The 16,799-nt window shown below is 59.4% G+C and overlaps 1 protein-coding gene across 1 annotated transcript in view; it reads left to right on the top strand.

The window, feature by feature from the left end:
• Nucleotides 1–14,270, top strand: part of LOC128979094 (cholesteryl ester transfer protein-like) — a gene marked incomplete at its 5' end in the record, with an annotated part of 18,315 nt that extends 4,045 nt beyond the window's left edge. Inside the window, 14 exon segments of the mRNA XM_054397188.1 lie at nt 1,930–2,064; nt 3,450–3,520; nt 4,692–4,779; nt 5,079–5,148; nt 5,608–5,668; nt 9,052–9,143; nt 9,990–10,169; nt 11,251–11,301; nt 11,744–11,911; nt 12,850–12,917; nt 13,062–13,104; nt 13,192–13,261; nt 14,014–14,099; nt 14,196–14,270. Coding sequence (XP_054253163.1) covers nt 1,930–2,064; nt 3,450–3,520; nt 4,692–4,779; nt 5,079–5,148; nt 5,608–5,668; nt 9,052–9,143; nt 9,990–10,169; nt 11,251–11,301; nt 11,744–11,911; nt 12,850–12,917; nt 13,062–13,104; nt 13,192–13,261; nt 14,014–14,099; nt 14,196–14,270 — 1,258 coding nt within the window.
• Between the last annotated feature and the right edge of the window lie 2,529 nt (nt 14,271–16,799).

The raw sequence follows: 16,799 nt of genomic DNA, 5'->3' as shown, positions 1-16,799 counted from the left end.
TGTGGGGCCAGGCTGGGAGAGTTGGGGCTGTGCAGCCTGCAGAAGAGAAGGCTCCAGGGAGACCTCAGAGCAGCCTTCTAGGACCTGAAGGGGCTCCAGGAGAGCTGGGGAGGGACTTGGGCCAAGGGCTGGGAGTGCCAGGATGAGGGACAATGGCTTGGAGCTGGGAGAGGGGAGAGTGAGAATGGAGAGGAGGAAGAAATTGTTGTCAGTGAGGCTGGGGAGACACTGGCACAGGTTGCCCAGGGAGGCTGTGGCTGCCCCCTGCCTGGAGGTGTTCCAGGCCAGGCTGGATGAGGCCCTGAGCAAGCGGTGCTGGTGTGAGGTGTCCCTGCCCATGGCAGGGGTTGGAGCTGGATGAGCTTTGAGCTCCCTTCCAGCCCTGACAACACTTCTATGATTCTATGATGCAATTCCCATTGCTGTTTCTGCTCCTGGCATCTTGTAGGTGTCCCAGAGCACAGCCTGAGAGGCTGTCAGTCTCTTCTTGTCACAAACCACTGATGGGACAGGAGGAAATGGCCTCAGGTTGCCCCAGGGCAGGGTTAGGTTGGACAGGAGAAGAAACTTTTCCCTGAAATGGTTCTCCGAGCCTGGCCCAATCTGCTCAGGGAGGTGGTTGAATGTCCATCTCTGGAGGTATTTCAGAGGCAGAGAAGTGGTGCTGAGGGCCATGGCTTAGCCCCAGCCCTGGTAGGGTTAGAGAATAGTTTGACTGGGGGAGCTGAAAGAGCTTCTCCAACCAAGAGAACGCCAAGAGACAGATTCTGAGGGAAGGTGTCCAGAGAAGGGCCAGGAGGAGGAGCAGAGGGCTGGAGCTGCTCTGCTCTGAGGACAGCCTGAGAGAGTTGGGGTTGTGCAGGCTGGAGAGGAGAAGGCTCCCAGGAGACCTTCTGGTGGCCTTGCAGGATCTGAAGGGGGCTCCAAGAAAGCTGGGGAAGGACTTTGGAGGGTGTGAGGGAGTGATAGGAGTGGGGGGGATGGAGCAAAAGTAGAAGTGGGGAGATTGAGATTGGATGTGAGGAAGAAATTCTTGCCCAGGAGGGTGGTGAGAGCCTAGCAGAGGTTGCCCAGGGAGGTGGTGGAAGCCTCCTGCCTGGAGGTTTTTGCAGCCAGGCTGGAGGTGGCTGTGAGCAACCTGCTGTGGTGTGAGGTGTCCCTGCCCATTGCAGGGGGTTGGAGCTGGCTGAGCCTTGAGCTCCCTTCCAGCCCTGCCAGCTCTGTGATTCTAAAACCCCTCAATGATTCTCCTGTTGTCTTTTGGAGGCACAGCAGCTGCCTGCAAACCAGCAAGCAGCCAGAGGGCAAAGCTGTGGGGTGAAGCCAACAGCTTGTGTGGGGCAAGGGTGGGCACAGGAAACGGCCCTGGGCCTGGGCGCTGACAGGTGCTGGGCACTGATGGGGGCTGGTCATTGACTGTGGGTGGGCATTGATGGGGGCTGTGCACTGACGAGGGCTGGGCACTGACTGGGGCTGGGCACTGATGCAGGGCGGGGCACTGATGTGGGCTGGGCACTGAGTGGGGGGTGGGCACTGATGGGGGCTGGGCACTGAGCAGATGGTGGGCACTGAGTGGGGCTGGGCACTGAAGTGGGTGGGGCACAGAGTGGGGGGTGGGCACTGAGTGTGGCTGGGCACTGAGCTGGGGATGCGCACTGAGCGGGGCTGGGCACTGAGCAGGGCAGGGCAGTGAGCAGGGCTGGGCACTGTCATGGGCAGGGCACTGCCGTGGGTGGGGCACTGCTGTGGGCAGGGCAGAGAGTGGGGCTGGGCACTGCTGTGGGCGGGGCACTGCTGTGGGCGGGGCAGTGAGCAGGGCTGGGTACTGTCATGGGTGGGGCACTGCTGTGGGCGGGGCAGCGACAGGGCTGGGCACTGTCATGGGTGGGGCAGTGGGCGGGGCAGTGAGCGGGGCGGTGCTGCTGGCAGCATGCAGGTGGATCAGCTGTCACTGGAGCAGAGCGCGGTGGAGCTCCGGGAGGACGATGCCATTCACTTGGCCATCAACAACGTCACAGCCTCCTTCAGAGGGACCCTGACCTACGGCTATGCCGGCGCCTGGTTGTGAGTACCCAGCCCCAGCTCCTGCCTACGGTGGGGACAGGGCTCTGGCATCCCTGGCACCAGCAGGTGCAGAGGGGCCACAGCTCCTCTGGCCCTGCAGCAGTGGCAGCTCTGCTGACTGCCCTACGAGCCAGGAGTGCTGCTTAGCTCCAGCACTGCCAGCAGGGCAGGAGAGGGGACTCTGCCCCTGGGCTCTGCTCTGCTCAGACCTCACCTCCAGTCCTGCCTCCAGCTCTGCTGTCCCCAGCAGAAGGAGGACACAGAGCTGTGGAGTGAGGCCAGAGGAGGCCACAAAGATGCTCCAAGGGCTGGAGCAGCTCTGCTGTGAGGCCAGGCTGAGGGAGCTGGGGGTGTGCAGCCTGCAGAGGAGAAGGCTCCAGGGGGACCTCAGAGCTGCCTGCCAGGACCTGAAGGGATCCTGAGGAAGGCTGCAGAGGAACTTCTGCTGAGGGGGTCTAGAGCCAGGCCAAGGGGGAATGGTTTGGAGCTGAGGCAGAGCAGGGTTAGAGTGGAGCTGAGGAAGAAGTTCTTGAGTGTGAGGGAGGTGAGACTCTGGCACAGGCTGCCCAGGGAGGCTGTGGATGCCTCCTGTCTGGAGGTGTTCCAGGCCAGGCTGGATGAGGCCTGGAGCAGCTTTGCCTGTCTGAGAGCTGCCCCTGCCCATGGCAGGAGGTTGGAGCAGATGATCTCTGAGGTCCCTTCCAACCTGAGACATTCTGCAGGGCAGTGATTCTCATCTGCTTTCTGCCCTTCTCACCATCAGCCCCTGCATGAGGAGAGAAGATGGCCAAGGGTCGTAGTTGGGGTTGTGCAGGCGGGAGAGGAGAAGGCTCCCAGGAGACCTTCTGGTGGCCTTGCAGGATCTGAAGGGGGCTCCAAGAAAGCTGGGATGGACTGGGGGGGATGGAGCAAAAGTAGAAGTGGGGAGATTGAGATTGGATGTGAGGAAGAAATTCTTGCCCAGGAGGGTGGTGAGAGACTGGCACAGGTTGCCCAGGGAGGTGGTGGAAGCCTCATGCCTGGAGGTTTTTGCAGCCAGGCTGGATGTGGCTGTGAGCAACCTGCTGTGGTGTGAGGTGTCCCTGCCCATGGCAGGGGGTTGGGACTGGCTGAGCCTTGAGCTCCCTTCCAGCCCTGACAGTTCTGTGGTTCTATGAAGTTGCCTTCTCCACTCCCATTTGTTGCTCTATAAGCTTTGAGAGGGGACAACCACTCCTGCTCTCCTGAGAGGCTTGCAGTGATTCCAAGCCAGAGCATCAGAGATGGGCTGCTGCCTGCTGGGCTTCTGCACACCATGGTGCAAAGCTCTGCAGCTCCCAGGTGGCCATGGAGAAGCTCAGCCCAGCAGCACAGGTGGCTAATTGTCCTCTCTCCTCCTCTCCTAGTTTGAGGCTGTTCCATTCAGTGGATTTTGAGATCAAGTCCTCCATTGACCTCCAGATCAACATTGACCTCAGTAAGTAACAGCTGGGTTGGGGCTTCCTCTGCCTGCTGCCTCCAGAGCAGCAGCAGCAGCTACCAGGTGAGGAGCAGGCAGCCTGGGCCTGCTCTGCTCACCTCTCTGGTCTGTGGATGGCATCTAGAGGCTGGCAGTGGATCCCTGCTGCCCTCTGCACATAAGGCCAGGAGGCAATGTGGCCCTCCAAGACCTCAGCAAATGAAGCAGAGGAAGTTCAGCTCCTGTCAGCAAAGCCATGCTGGTTTACACCAGCAACAGGTGGAGCGTGTCCTGAGGGCCAGCTGCTCATCTCCTGCTGTTTGTGATCACCTCAGAAACCCCTGGGGGTGGTTCAACAGAATGAGCCAAGTGAGGCTTGAGCAGCTACTTGCAGATGTCATAGAATCACAGAAGGGTCTGGGTTGGAAGGGAGCTCCAAAGCTCATCCAGTCCAACCCCCTGCAGTCAGCAGGGACATCCCCAGCTAGATCAGGATGCCCAGAGCCCTGTCCAGCCTCACCTTGACTATCTCCAGGCATGCAGCCTCAACCACCTCCCTGGGCAACCTGTTGCAGTGTTCCAGCAGCCTTCAAGTGCAGAACTTGTTCCTCACATCCAATCTCAATCTGCTCTGCTCTGGTTTGAAGCCATTGTCCCTGGGCCTGTCCCTGCAGGCCTCTCTGCAGCCTTCCTGGAGCCCCTTCAGGTCCTGGCAGGTTGCTCTTAGGTCTTCCTGGAGCCTTCTCTTCTCCAGGCTGAACAGCCCCAGCTCCCTCAGCCTGTCCCATAGCAGAGCTGTCCAACCCCCTGAGCATTTTTGTAGCCTCCTCTGGACCCTCTCCATCAGGTCCAGGTCCTTCCTCTATTGAGGGCTCCAGACCTGCACACAGCACTGCAGGTGAGGTCTGAGCAGAGCAGAGCCAAGTGCCAGAATCACCTCTCTGGATCTCTGGCAAAGCTGCTTTGGATGCAGCCCAGGCTGCCCTTGGCCTCCTGTGCCTCCAGCTGTGATCTCTTGAGGTCCCTTCCAACCTGAGGCATTCCTGTGCTTCCCCAGGAGCTCTGGGGGGAATTCTGCCTGCCCCAGCCCAGCTCTGCAGTGCCTGCAGCACCTTTGTCCTCCTCATCCTGGCAGCAAATTTGCTATTTTCTGTTCCTTTTCCCCCTCCTTCTCTTCCATGCCACACAGTGTGCCAGAGGGACCAAGTGGCTGCTGATGCCTCACACTGCTACCTGACCTTCCACAAGCTGACTCTGCACCTCCAAGGAGACAAGGAGTGAGTCTGTCCCCTTCAAAAGCAGCCTCCAGCTGCTGCTCCCTGAGCACTTCAGCCTGAGCAAGCCCCCCGGGGGCTTCTTGCCCAGGAGGGTGGTGAGAGCCTGGCAGAGGTTGCCCAGGGAGGTGGTGGAAGCCTCCTGCCTGGAGGTTTTTGCAGCCAGGCTGGAGGTGGCTGTGAGCAACCTGCTGTGGTGTGAGGTGTCCCTGCCCATGGCAGGGGGTTGGAGCTGGCTGAGCCTTGAGCTCCCTTCCAGCCCTGACAATTCTCTGATTCTCTGCTTCCTGTGTCTCCTGCAGGCCAGGCTGGCTGAAGCAGCTCTTCACAGACTTCATCTCCTTCACTCTGAAGTTTGCTCTCAAGAGGGAGGTAAGGTCCAGCCCTGCCTGGGGATGGAGGAAGGCTGCAGGCTCCTGGTGCACGCCCAGAGGATAACAGCAGTGCACCTCCAGTGCCTGTGAGCAGTGAGATAGAGAAAATGAATCCACAAAGCACCCAGCCTGGCCCGGGTGGGAGGTTGTGCTGGCACTGGGGGCTTTAAGACACAGTCACAGCTTCACAGATTGCCTTGGGCTGGAAGGGACCCTCCCAGGGCATCCTGCCCAACCCTCTGCAGGCAGCAGGGACAGCCCCAGCTGGAGCAGGCTGCCCAGGGACACAGCCAGGCTGAGCTGGAATGGCTCCAGGGATGGAGCCTCAACCATATCCTGGAATCTCTGATGGTGCTGGACTCTGAGCAACCCCCCCAGGGCTCCCCATGCCAGCCCAGCTCCACCAGCCCAGCTTCTCCTCCCCCACATTGAGGTTTACTCTGCTCTCCTCCTGCAGGTGTGCACTGAGATCAATTTTGTTGCCCAGATGCTGGCCAGTTTTGTTCAGGATTTAGCAGGTAACTATCACTGGGGCTTTCTGCCTGCCTTTGGCACACCTCCCACTTCAGCCCCAGCAGGGCAGTGACCACAGCCAGCCCAAAAGCTCCTTCAGAACTGTTTGTGGGATCCCAACCCCCCCAGATAACAGCAAACCAAACCTTGGCAGTGTTCTGCTTTGAGGTTTCTGGGTCAGGGTGGATCTTGGGGTGGTTGCACTGGGAGAAGGCACACTGCAGGTGGTGAGGAGCTGCTCCTGCCTCATGTGGTGGCCAGAGGGGCAGGAGAGCTGCAGGGGGTAGCTGGAACAGGAGCTGGAGGGAAGCTGATGGTAGCTGGAACAGGAGCAGGGGAGCTGGAGGGAAGCTGATGGTAGCTGGAACAGGAGCAGGGGAGCTGGAGGGAAGCTGATGGTAGCTGGAACAGGAGCAGGGGAGCTGATGGTAGCTGGAACAGGAGCAGGGGAGCTGATGGTAGCTGGAACAGGAGCAGGGGAGCTGCAGGGGAGCTGATGGTAGCTGGAACAGGAGCAGGGAAGCTGATGGTAGCTGGAACAGGAGCAGGGGAGCTGATGGTAGCTGGAACAGGAGCAGGGGAGCTGGAGGGGAGCTGATGGTAGCTGGAACAGGAGCAGGGGAGCTGATGGTAGCTGGAACAGGAGCAGGGGAGCTGGAGGGAAGCTGATGGTAGCTGGAACAGGAACAGGGGAGCTGGAGGGGAGCTGGAACAGGAGCAGGGGAGCTGGAGGGGAGCTGGAACAGGAGCAGGGGAGCTGATGGTAGCTGGAACAGGAGCAGGGAAGCTGATGGTAGCTGGAACAGGAGCAGGGGAGCTGATGGTAGCTGGAACAGGAACAGGGGAGCTGGAGGGGAGCTGGAACAGGAGCAGGGGAGCTGATGGTAGCTGGAACAGGAACAGGGGAGCTGGAGGGGAGCTGGAACAGGAGCAGGGGAGCTGATGGTAGCTGGAACAGGAGCAGGGAAGCTGATGGTAGCTGGAACAGGAGCAGGGGAGCTGGAGGGAAGCTGGAACAGGAGCAGGGGAGCTGATGGTAGCTGGAACAGGAGCAGGGAAGCTGATGGTAGCTGGAACAGGAGCAGGGGAGCTGATGGTAGCTGGAACAGGAGCAGGGGAGCTGATGGTAGCTGGAACAGGAGCAGGGAAGCTGATGGTAGCTGGAACAGGAGCAGGGGAGCTGGAGGGAAGCTGGAACAGGAGCAGGGGAGCTGATGGTAGCTGGAACAGGAGCAGGGGAGCTGCAGGGGAGCTGATGGTAGCTGGAACAGGAGCAGGGGAGCTGGAGGGGAGCTGATGGTAGCTGGAACAGGAGCAGGGGAGCTGATGGTAGCTGGAACAGGAGCAGGGGAGCTGGAGGGAAGCTGATGGTAGCTGGAACAGGAACAGGGGAGCTGGAGGGGAGCTGGAACAGGAGCAGGGGAGCTGGAGGGGAGCTGGAACAGGAGCAGGGGAGCTGATGGTAGCTGGAACAGGAGCAGGGAAGCTGATGGTAGCTGGAACAGGAGCAGGGGAGCTGATGGTAGCTGGAACAGGAACAGGGGAGCTGGAGGGGAGCTGGAACAGGAGCAGGGGAGCTGATGGTAGCTGGAACAGGAGCAGGGAAGCTGATGGTAGCTGGAACAGGAGCAGGGGAGCTGGAGGGAAGCTGGAACAGGAGCAGGGGAGCTGATGGTAGCTGGAACAGGAGCAGGGAAGCTGATGGTAGCTGGAACAGGAGCAGGGGAGCTGATGGTAGCTGGAACAGGAGCAGGGGAGCTGGAGGGGAGCTGGAACAGGAGCAGGGGAGCTGGAGGGAAGCTGGAACAGGAGCAGGGGAGCTGATGGTAGCTGGAACAGGAACAGGGGAGCTGGAGGGGAGCTGGAACAGGAGCAGGGGAGCTGATGGTAGCTGGAACAGGAGCAGGGAAGCTGATGGTAGCTGGAACAGGAGCAGGGGAGCTGGAGGGAAGCTGGAACAGGAGCAGGGGAGCTGATGGTAGCTGGAACAGGAGCAGGGAAGCTGATGGTAGCTGGAACAAGAGCAGGGAAGCTGATGGTAGCTGGAACAGGAGCAGGGGAGCTGATGGTAGCTGGAACAGGAGCAGGGAAGCTGATGGTAGCTGGAACAGGAGCAGGGGAGCTGGAGGGAAGCTGATGGTAGCTGGAACAGGAGCAGGGAAGCTGATGGTAGCTGGAACAGGAGCAGGGGAGCTGATGGTAGCTGGAACAGGAACAGGGGAGCTGGAGCAGGAGCATGCCTTGCAGTGCTGAGGGTGACAGACTGCAGCATCTCTCTCTCTGCCTGATGAAGGCTTTCCTATGGTTCCCAGGCTCACATATCAGGGAGAAGGAGCAAAATCATGGAATTGTGGAATTAGTCAGGTTGGAAAAGGCCCTTGAGGTGATCCAAGGGCTGGAGCAGCTTTGCTGTGAGGCCAGGCTGAGGGAGCTGGGGGTGTGCAGCCTGCAGAGGAGAAGGCTCCAGGGGGTCCTCAGAGCTGCCTGCCAGGACCTGAAGGGATGCTGCAGGAAGGCTGCGGAGGAACTTTTGCTGAGGGGGTCTGGAGCCAGGCCAAGGGGGAATGGTTTGGAGCTGAGGCAGAGCAGGGTTAGAGTGGAGCTGAGGAAGAATTTGTTCAGTGTGAGGGAGGTGAGACTCTGGCACAGGCTGCCCAGGGAGGCTGTGGCTGCCTCCTGCCTGGAGGTGTTCCAGGCCAGGCTGGAGCAGCTGAGTCTAGCTGAGAGGTGTCCCTACCCATGGCAGGATGTTGGAGCAGATGATCTCTGAGCTCCCTTCCATCCTGAGCCATTCTGGGATGCTGTGATCCTCAGGTCCAACCATTAACCCTGCTCTGCCATGTTCACCACTGACCCATTCATCTCAGCACCCACATCTAAGCAACCTCTAAACCCCTCCAGGCATGGGGACTCCACCACCTCCCTGGTCAGTCTGTTCCAATCCCTGACCACTCCTGAAGGGAAAAAAAAAAAAGTTGCCCAATGCCCAGCCCCAACCTGCCCTGGTGCAACTTGAGGCTGTTCCATGTTCTGTCTCCTGTGAGAAGAGAGTCTCAGACTGATTTGGGTTGGAAGGGACCTTTCAAGCTCATCCAGTCCAACCCCCTGCGGCCAGCAGGAACATCTTCCACTGGCTCTTCAAGCCTCATTTGGCTCACTCTGGTGAGTGCAACCCTGAGAGCAATGCCCCCAAATTTCCCAGTGGAGAAACTGAGTCAGAGAGAGCAGGATCAGCACAGGCACCACAAGAAGTGCCCCCCTCAGCCCCAGCCCTATGTTCTGTGATACCTCCCAGCCCCCCTCCTGTGGTAAAGCCTCAAAGCAGCTGCTCTTAGCCCTTGCTTGCAGCTGGGGTTGTGCTGTGAGGGTTGTGTCTTTCTGCCTGCAGCAAACTTTGTCCAGGATAAGGGCATTGGGCTGGACATCTCCCTAGCATCAGCTCCTTTGATAACAGCAACTTATGTGGATTCCTACCACAAGGTAAGGAGCCCCAGGGCTGCTCAGCCACCAAAGGCTTCCTGGGGATGATGGAATCAGAGAATCAGAGACTGGTTTGGGTTGGAGAAGCTCTCTGAGATCATCCAGTGCCACAGCAACCCAACCCCACCCTGGCCACCAAACCCTGGCCCCAAGTGCCATGGCCACAAGTTCTGCAACAACAGGCCTGGAGTCCAGGCATGGGGACTCCACCACCTCCCTGGGAAGCCTCTGCCAATCCCTGACCACTCTGGAACCACATCTCCAACCTAAGCCTCCCCTGGCACAATTTCAGGACATTTTCTCTCCTTCTCTCACCTGAGAGTAGGGAGCAGAGCCCAACCCCCACCTGGCTGCAGCCTCCTCTCAGGGAGCTGTAGAGAGCAGTGAGGTCTCCCTCAGCTTCCTCTTCTCCACATCAACCCCCCCAGCTCCCTCAGCTGCTCCTCCCCAGCCCTCTTCTCCAGACCCTTCCCCACCTTTCTTGCCCTTCTCTGGACCTGCTCCAGCTCCTCAGTGTCCTTCTGGCAGTCAGGAGCCCAAACCTGACCCAGCACTCAAGCTGTGCCCTCCCCAGTGCCCATTGCAGGGGCACACTCCCTGCCCTGCTCCTGCTGCCCACACCATTGCTGCTCCAGGCCAGGCTGCTGGTGCCCTTCTTGCCCACCTGGGCACCCCCTGGGCTCATCTTCAGCTGCTGCCAACCGGCACCCCCGGGTCCTGGGTCTGCCGCCAGCCTCTCACCCACTCAGCTCTGGGTGCAGGCCTTCTCCTGGCAGTGCAGATGGAGGTGGGGATGGTTTGTGCTGCCTCCCTGCATGGCTCACAGCCTCTGGCTTCCCTCGCCAGGGCTCGGTCTGGTACCAGAACCACTCAGCTGCTCTCCAGGACTCGCTGTTCTCTCCGGGGCTGCTGCCTGCCTCCCGCATGCTCTACTTCTGGTTCTCTGAGCAGGTCCTCAGCTCCCTGGCTTCAGCTGCCTTTATGGACCAGCGCCTGGTGGGGACCATCACAGGGGACAAGCTGCAGGTGACTCCCTCAGGGGTGGTGTGTCCCCCCTCCCCGCCTTCCCCCTTATACATCGAGGCTGCAGCCAGAGGAGTGTGGGCAGCAGGGCAGGAGAGGGGACTCTGCCCCTGGGCTCTGCTCTGCTCAGACCTCACCTCCAGTCCTGCCTCCAGCTCTGCTGTCCCCAGCAGAAGGAGGACACAGAGCTGTGGAGTGAGGCCAGAGGAGGCCACAAAGATGCTCCAAGGGCTGGAGCAGCTCTGCTGTGAGGCCAGGCTGAGGGAGCTGGGGGTGTGCAGCCTGCAGAGGAGAAGGCTCCAGGGGGACCTCAGAGCTGCCTGCCAGGACCTGAAGGGATCCTGCAGGAAGGCTGCAGAGGAACTTTTGCTGAGGGGGTCTAGAAACAGGCCAAGGGGGAATGGTTTGGAGCTGAGGCAGAGCAGGGTTAGAGTGGAGCTGAGGAAGAAGTTCTTGAGTGTGAGGGAGGTGAGACTCTGGCACAGGCTGCCCAGGGAGGCTGTGGATGCCTCCTGTCTGGAGGTGTTCCAGGCCAGGCTGGATGAGGCCTGGAGCAACCTGTGCTGGTGAGAGGTGTCCCTGCCCATGGTAGAGGGATTGGAACTGGATGGTCTTTGAGGTCCCTTCCAACCCAAACCATTCTATGGATCTATGAATCATCCAGTCCAGCCCTCCACCCAGCACTGCAGGCTCAGCACCAAACCATGTCCCTAAGCCCCAGCTCCACAGCTGCTGGAACACCCCCAGGGATGGAGACTGCAGCACTGCCCTGGGCAGCCTCTCCCAATGTCTGAGATCCCTTCCAGGGCAGAAAGATTTCCTGAGATCCAGCCTGGACCTCCCCTGGTGCCGCTTGGAACCATCTCCTCTGCTCCTGTCCCTTGCCCCCAAGGAGCAGAGGCTGCTCCCTGCTGACTCCAACCTCCCTTCAGGGAGCTGCAGAGAGCACTGAGGTCTCCCTCAGCCTCCTGCTCTCCAGCCTGAGGTTGGGATGCCCTCAGCTGTGCCCCTGGCCTATCCAGCAGGGCTGGGCACCACCCTGCCTCTCAGCTCTCTGTCCCCTGTCTGTGGTTTGTTCCCTCAGGAGCTGTTTGGAGCGGAGGAGTCGGAAGCACAGCACAAGGCAGTGCAGATGGTAACTTTGGGTCCTCTTTGGAGCTTTTTGTGTCAAATGAGCAATTCTCAGGGGGCTGCTGTTGCACTGTAACATCTCCTGTCCTTCCCTCAACAACTTCACTCTTGGCTGGGCCTGCTGGGACTTTTGCTTTGCAAGGAGGGTTACTCCCCCCTCGGTGTCACAGGTTCCCTGGGACGTGGCTGAGGTTTTGGGACTTGTGTGGAGGAGGAATTGGGGACTACAGAGGGGGTGCAGCTGGTGACAGAGTGGCCTGAAGCTGGAGAAAAGTCTGATTGATTCTCCTGCTGCTCTTTCCCTCCCTGGTTCTCTGCTGCCCCTTCCCTCCCTGATTCTCCTGTTAGTGCTTTTCCCTCCCCGATTCTCCTGCTGCTCCTTCCCTCCCCAATTCTCCTGTTGCTCCTTCCCTCCCTGATTCTCTTGCTGCTCCCTCCCTGACCAGATTTTTCAAGGCACCTCCTACAATGAGTCTGCGGCCAAGGTGTGGAGTCTTGCCCATCCCCGTATCTCTCTTCAGCCTGAGGGGACCGTGGTGAGCTCCTTGGTGGCAGTGGAGCTCAGCATCTTTCCTGCAGGAGAGCAGCCCAGGATGGTTCTGTACATGGAGAAGGTCAGTTCTTGCTTCTCCTGACTCTCCATACCTTGGGCCAGGCTCTGTGCTAGGTCTGGAGCACTGCTGGTGCTGAGGGACTGTAAGGGTTAGGGAGCCCTTTGGGAAGGGGCAGTGGCTGAACCAGGAGAGGTGGAGAAGGCATCTTGGTTCCTTTAACACTTCCACTTCTTCCCTTGACATCTGATGCTGAGAATGATTTGGAGATTTCCACAGCTCCACAGATTGCAGTGGAAAGGACCTCCAAAGGTCATCTGGTCCAACCCCCCCTGCCATGGGCAGGGATACCTCCAACTAGAGCACCTCTGGTGTGGGGCCAGGCTGGGAGAGTTGGGGCTGTGCAGCCTGCAGAAGAGAAGGCTGCAGGGAGAGCTGAGAGCTGCAGCTGAAGCTCTGCAGGGGAGCTGCAGGCAGGCTGGGGAGGGACTGTTCAGGAGGGGCTGTGGGGATAGGCCCAGGGGCAATGGTTTGGAAGTGGAGCAGGACAGAGTTAGGTTGGAGCTCAGGAGGAAGTTGTGCCCAGGGAGGCTGGGCAGACACTGGCACAGGTTGCCCAGGGAGGTGCTGGAGGCTCCATCCCTGGAGCCATTCAAGCTCAGCCTGGCTGTGTCCCTGGGCAGCCTGCTCCAGCTGGAGGTGTCCCTGCTGCCTGCAGGGGGTTGGACAGGATGCCCTGGGAGGGTCCCTTCCAGCCCAGTCCCCGCTGTGAACAGCATCAGCCCTGGGGATGAGCCAGTCCAGGGCTCCACAGGCTAAGACTGTGGCTATCAAGGGAGGGTTGTGCCATGCAAATGGAGAAGGAGAATCCTGACCTTCTCTGGTCATACCTGGAGGTAAAGCCAGAAGGGTGCTGAGCTCTGGGCCATAGCAGGTGACCCAAAGTGCCCACAAGCAGCTCCCTGCTGGAAGAATCAGCCCTGCTCTTCATCTCTGTGCAGGAAATCACAGTCACCATCCAAGCTGCCTATGCAGAGAAGAAACTCCTCCTGCACCCTTCAGACCCCAGGTGGGCACTGTAGTCTCTCCTGGGTTTCATTGCCCCTTTTAGCCCCTGCCTGAGAGCAGCATAAAAAGAGGAGGACCTCTGCAAGTCAGGGGTGACCTCTTCCCCTCTTTTTTTTTTTTTTCTTCCCTGTGTTCTTCCCTTCAGGATAGAGTTTAAAGTCTTTCAGTGCACAGCTGACCCAAGTGGGGTAAGTCCTCAGAAAGTCTTCTTCAGGCCATTTGGTGACTGAAGGATGGGATTTAAACTCTCTGGGTGGGAATCTTCTGCCTTTCAGAGTGAGCCATCCCTAAGGGACTTCCTGCAGACAATGATCTCCCATGTTGGGATCCCAGAAGTGACCTCAAGTGAGTTTTTACCCTTTGGGGAAGTGCCAGCAGTGAGACTCCAGCAGGTGTCTAACACCAGGTCTATGTAGAATCAGAGAATGCGTTGGGTGGGAAGGGACCTCCAAAGCTCACCCAGTCCAACTGCCCTACAGGGAAGTAGGAAGTCTGCCACCAGAACAGGTTGCCCAGAGCCTTGTCCAGCTTGGTCTTGAAGATCTCCAGAGGTGGAGCCTCCAGCACCTCCCTGGGCAACCTGTGCCAGTGTCTGCCCAGCCTCCCTGGGCACAACTTCCTCCTGAGCTCCAACCTGACTCTGCCCTGCTCCACTTCCAAACCATTGCCCCTGGGCCTATCCCCACAGCCCCTTCTGAGCAGCCCCTCCCTGGGCAACCTGTTGCAGAGTTCCAGCAACCTCCTGGTGCAGGACTTGTTCCTCACATCCAATCTCCATCTGCTCTGCTCTCACTTCACACCATTGCCCCTGGCCCTGTCCCTGCAGGCCTTTGGGGACAGCCCCTCTGCAGCCTTACCTCAGTGACCCTGACAGCTGGTGTTGGGGGAACCACATTCCTGCTGGATTTACCTGGGGAGGAGGGGACCCTCTGTAACAGCTGGGAGAGAGGAACAATGAAGCTTCCATCAGGCTGAAGGTCGTGGGGGTGTTGGGGCATAATTAGCTTGTGGCAATCAGCAGCCAAGGTGGTAGCAGAGGATGAGCAGCAAGCCAGGATGGCTGCAGCTGGAACTGGAAGGGTTTGCTGATCCCATAGGGTTTGCAGAAGCTTTGACTTCACTGATGAACAGCAAAGGACTTCATCTGTTTGAGATCATAAACCCTGAGATTGTCACCAGGCAGGTAAGCAGAGTTCAGGCACCACCAACCCCTCCCAGTCCTGCTTGCCAGGGGGCCACAACCTGATGGGATCTTCCCTGTGCTCTCCTTCCTTCTCAGGGCTATGTCATTGTCCAGCTTGACTTCAGCTTCCCCAACCATTTGCTGCTTGATTTCTTTGAGAAGAAATTCTAGGGCTGATGCCTTCAGCAAGGGATGTCAGAGCTTGTGTGCAGCAGAAGGATTGCTTCTGAACCAATTAAAAGTGAGCTAAGTAAAGCCAGCTTGGCTGCAACTTGCTTTGCTTCCCCTGAGAAAGGCTCCAGCTGCACATCACAGCAGGGCAGGGCTTGGAAGGGACCTCTGGGGATCACCCAGCCCAACCCCCCTGCCAGAGCAGCATCACCCAGGGCAGGGCACACAGAACACATCCAGGGGGGGTTGGAAGCTCTCCAGAGCAGGAGACTCCACAACCTCTCTGGGCAGCCTGCTCCAGGCCTCCAGCAGCCTCACAGGGACAAAGTTTTCCCTCCTGTTCCCCTGGCACCTCCTCTGCTCCAGCTTGCCCCCAGTGCCCCCTGTGCTGTCCTTGGCCATCCCTGAGCAGAGCCTGGCTCCAGCCCTGCCATGAGGGCAGCCCTCAGGCTGCTCTGCTCCCAGCTCCAAGCCCCAGCTCCCTCAGCCTAGCCTCACAGGAGATGTTCCACTGCCTGCAGCAGCTCTGGGGCTCTGGGCTGGACTCTCTCAAGCAGTTCCCTGAGGTCCTTCTTGACCTGAGGGGCCCAGACCTGGACACAATATTCCAGATGTGGCCTCAGCAGGGCAGAGCAGAGGGGCAGGATCCTCTCTCCTCCAGCTCTGGCCACACTGCTCTGGATGAAGCCCAGGCTGCCCTTGGCCTTCTGTGCTGCCACTGCCCATTGCTGGCTTCTGTCCAGCTTCACCCCCCCAGCACCCCCAGGTCCTTCTCTGCAGGGTTGCTGATCCTGAGGGTTTGTTTCTACCATGACGATCCTGATTTTGACCAACTTCAGCAACTCAAACAACAGCCACAAAGTCCAAGTAAGCTCAGAACCAATGGTGATGGAAGGGCTAAAAGTGAATGAGCCCTGGGTCTGCAGTGCAGCAGTGGAGAGAGATCACAGCAAACATCAGGGTGGAAGAGACCTCCAAGCTCATCCAGCCCAACCCTCAGCCCAGTTTAGGCTCAATCCCAAACCATGTCCCTAAGCCCCAGCTCCACAGCTGCTGGAACACCCCCAGGGATGGAGACTGCAGCACTGCCCTGGGCAGCCTCTCCCAATGTCTGAGATCCCTTCCAGGGCAGAAAGATTTCCTGAGATCCAGCCTGGACCTCCCCTGGTGCAGCTTGGAACCATCTCCTCTGCTCCTGTCCCTTGCCCCCAAGGAGCAGAGGCTGCTCCCTGCTGACTCCATCCTCCCTTCAGGGAGCTGCAGAGAGCACTGAGGTCTCCCTCAGCCTCCTCCTCTCCAGCCTGAACACCCTCAGCTCCCTCAGCCCCTCCTATAGCCCAGGGGCTCCAGGCCCTTCTCCAGCCTCCTTGCCCTGCTCTGGACAGGCTCCAGCCCCTCAAGGTCCTTCCTGGAGTGGGGAGCCCAGAGCTGAGCACAGCACTTGAGCTGTGGCCTCCCCAGAGCTGAGCACAGGGGGATGGGCACCTCCTGGCCCTGCTGCCCACCCTGCTTCCGACCCAGGCCAGGAGGCCTTTGGCCTTCTTGGCCCCTGGGCACTGCTGGCTCATGGGCAGTGAGTGCCAACCAATGCCCCCAGGGCCCTCTGCCAGCTGCAGCTTTCCAACCACACATCCCCAGGGCTGGAGCCCCCCACGGGGTGGTTCAGAGCCAGGAGCAGGAACCTGGCCCTTGGCCTTGTTGAGCTTGCTCCTGGCTCTGAACCACCCCGTGGGGGGCTCCAGCCCTGGGGATGTGTGGTTGGAAAGCTGCAGCTGGCAGAGGGCCCTGGGGGCATTGGTTGGCACTCACTGCCCATGAGCCAGCAGTGCCCAGGGGCCAAGAAGGCCAAAGGCCTCCTGGCCTGGGTCGGAAGCAGGGTGGGCAGCAGGGCCAGGAGGTGCCCATCCCCCTGTGCTCAGCTCTGGGGAGGCCACAGCTCAAGTGCTGTGCTCAGCTCTGGGCTCCCCACTCCAGGAAGGACCTTGAGGGGCTGGAGCCTGTCCAGAGCAGGGCAAGGAGGCTGGAGAAGGGCCTGGAGCCCCTGGGCTATAGGAGGGGCTGAGGGAGCTGAGGGTGTTCAGGCTGGAGAGGAGGAGGCTGAGGGAGACCTCAGTGCTCTCTGCAGCTCCCTGAAGGGAGGATGGAGTCAGCAGGGAGCAGCCTCTGCTCCTTGGGGGCAAGGGACAGGAGCAGAGGAGATGGTTCCAAGCTGCACCAGGGGAGGTCCAGGCTGGATCTCAGGAAATCTTTCTGCCCTGGAAGGGATCTCAGACATTGGGAGAGGCTGCCCAGGGCAGTGCTGCAGTCTCCATCCCTGGGGGTGTTCCAGCAGCTGTGGAGCTGGGGCTTAGGGACATGGTTTGGGATTGAGCCTAAACTGGGCTGAGGGTTGGGCTGGATGAGCTTGGAGGTCTCTTCCACCCTGATGTTTGCTGTGATCTCTCTCCACTGCTGCACTGCAGACCCAGGGCTCATTCACTTTTAGCCCTTCCATCACCATTGGTTCTGAGCTTACTTGGACTTTGTGGC

This window comes from Indicator indicator, chromosome 42, assembly GCF_027791375.1.
Source record: "Indicator indicator isolate 239-I01 chromosome 42, UM_Iind_1.1, whole genome shotgun sequence".
Lineage (NCBI taxonomy): Eukaryota > Metazoa > Chordata > Aves > Piciformes > Indicatoridae > Indicator > Indicator indicator.
This window is presented reverse-complemented; position numbering and strand designations above follow the sequence as displayed.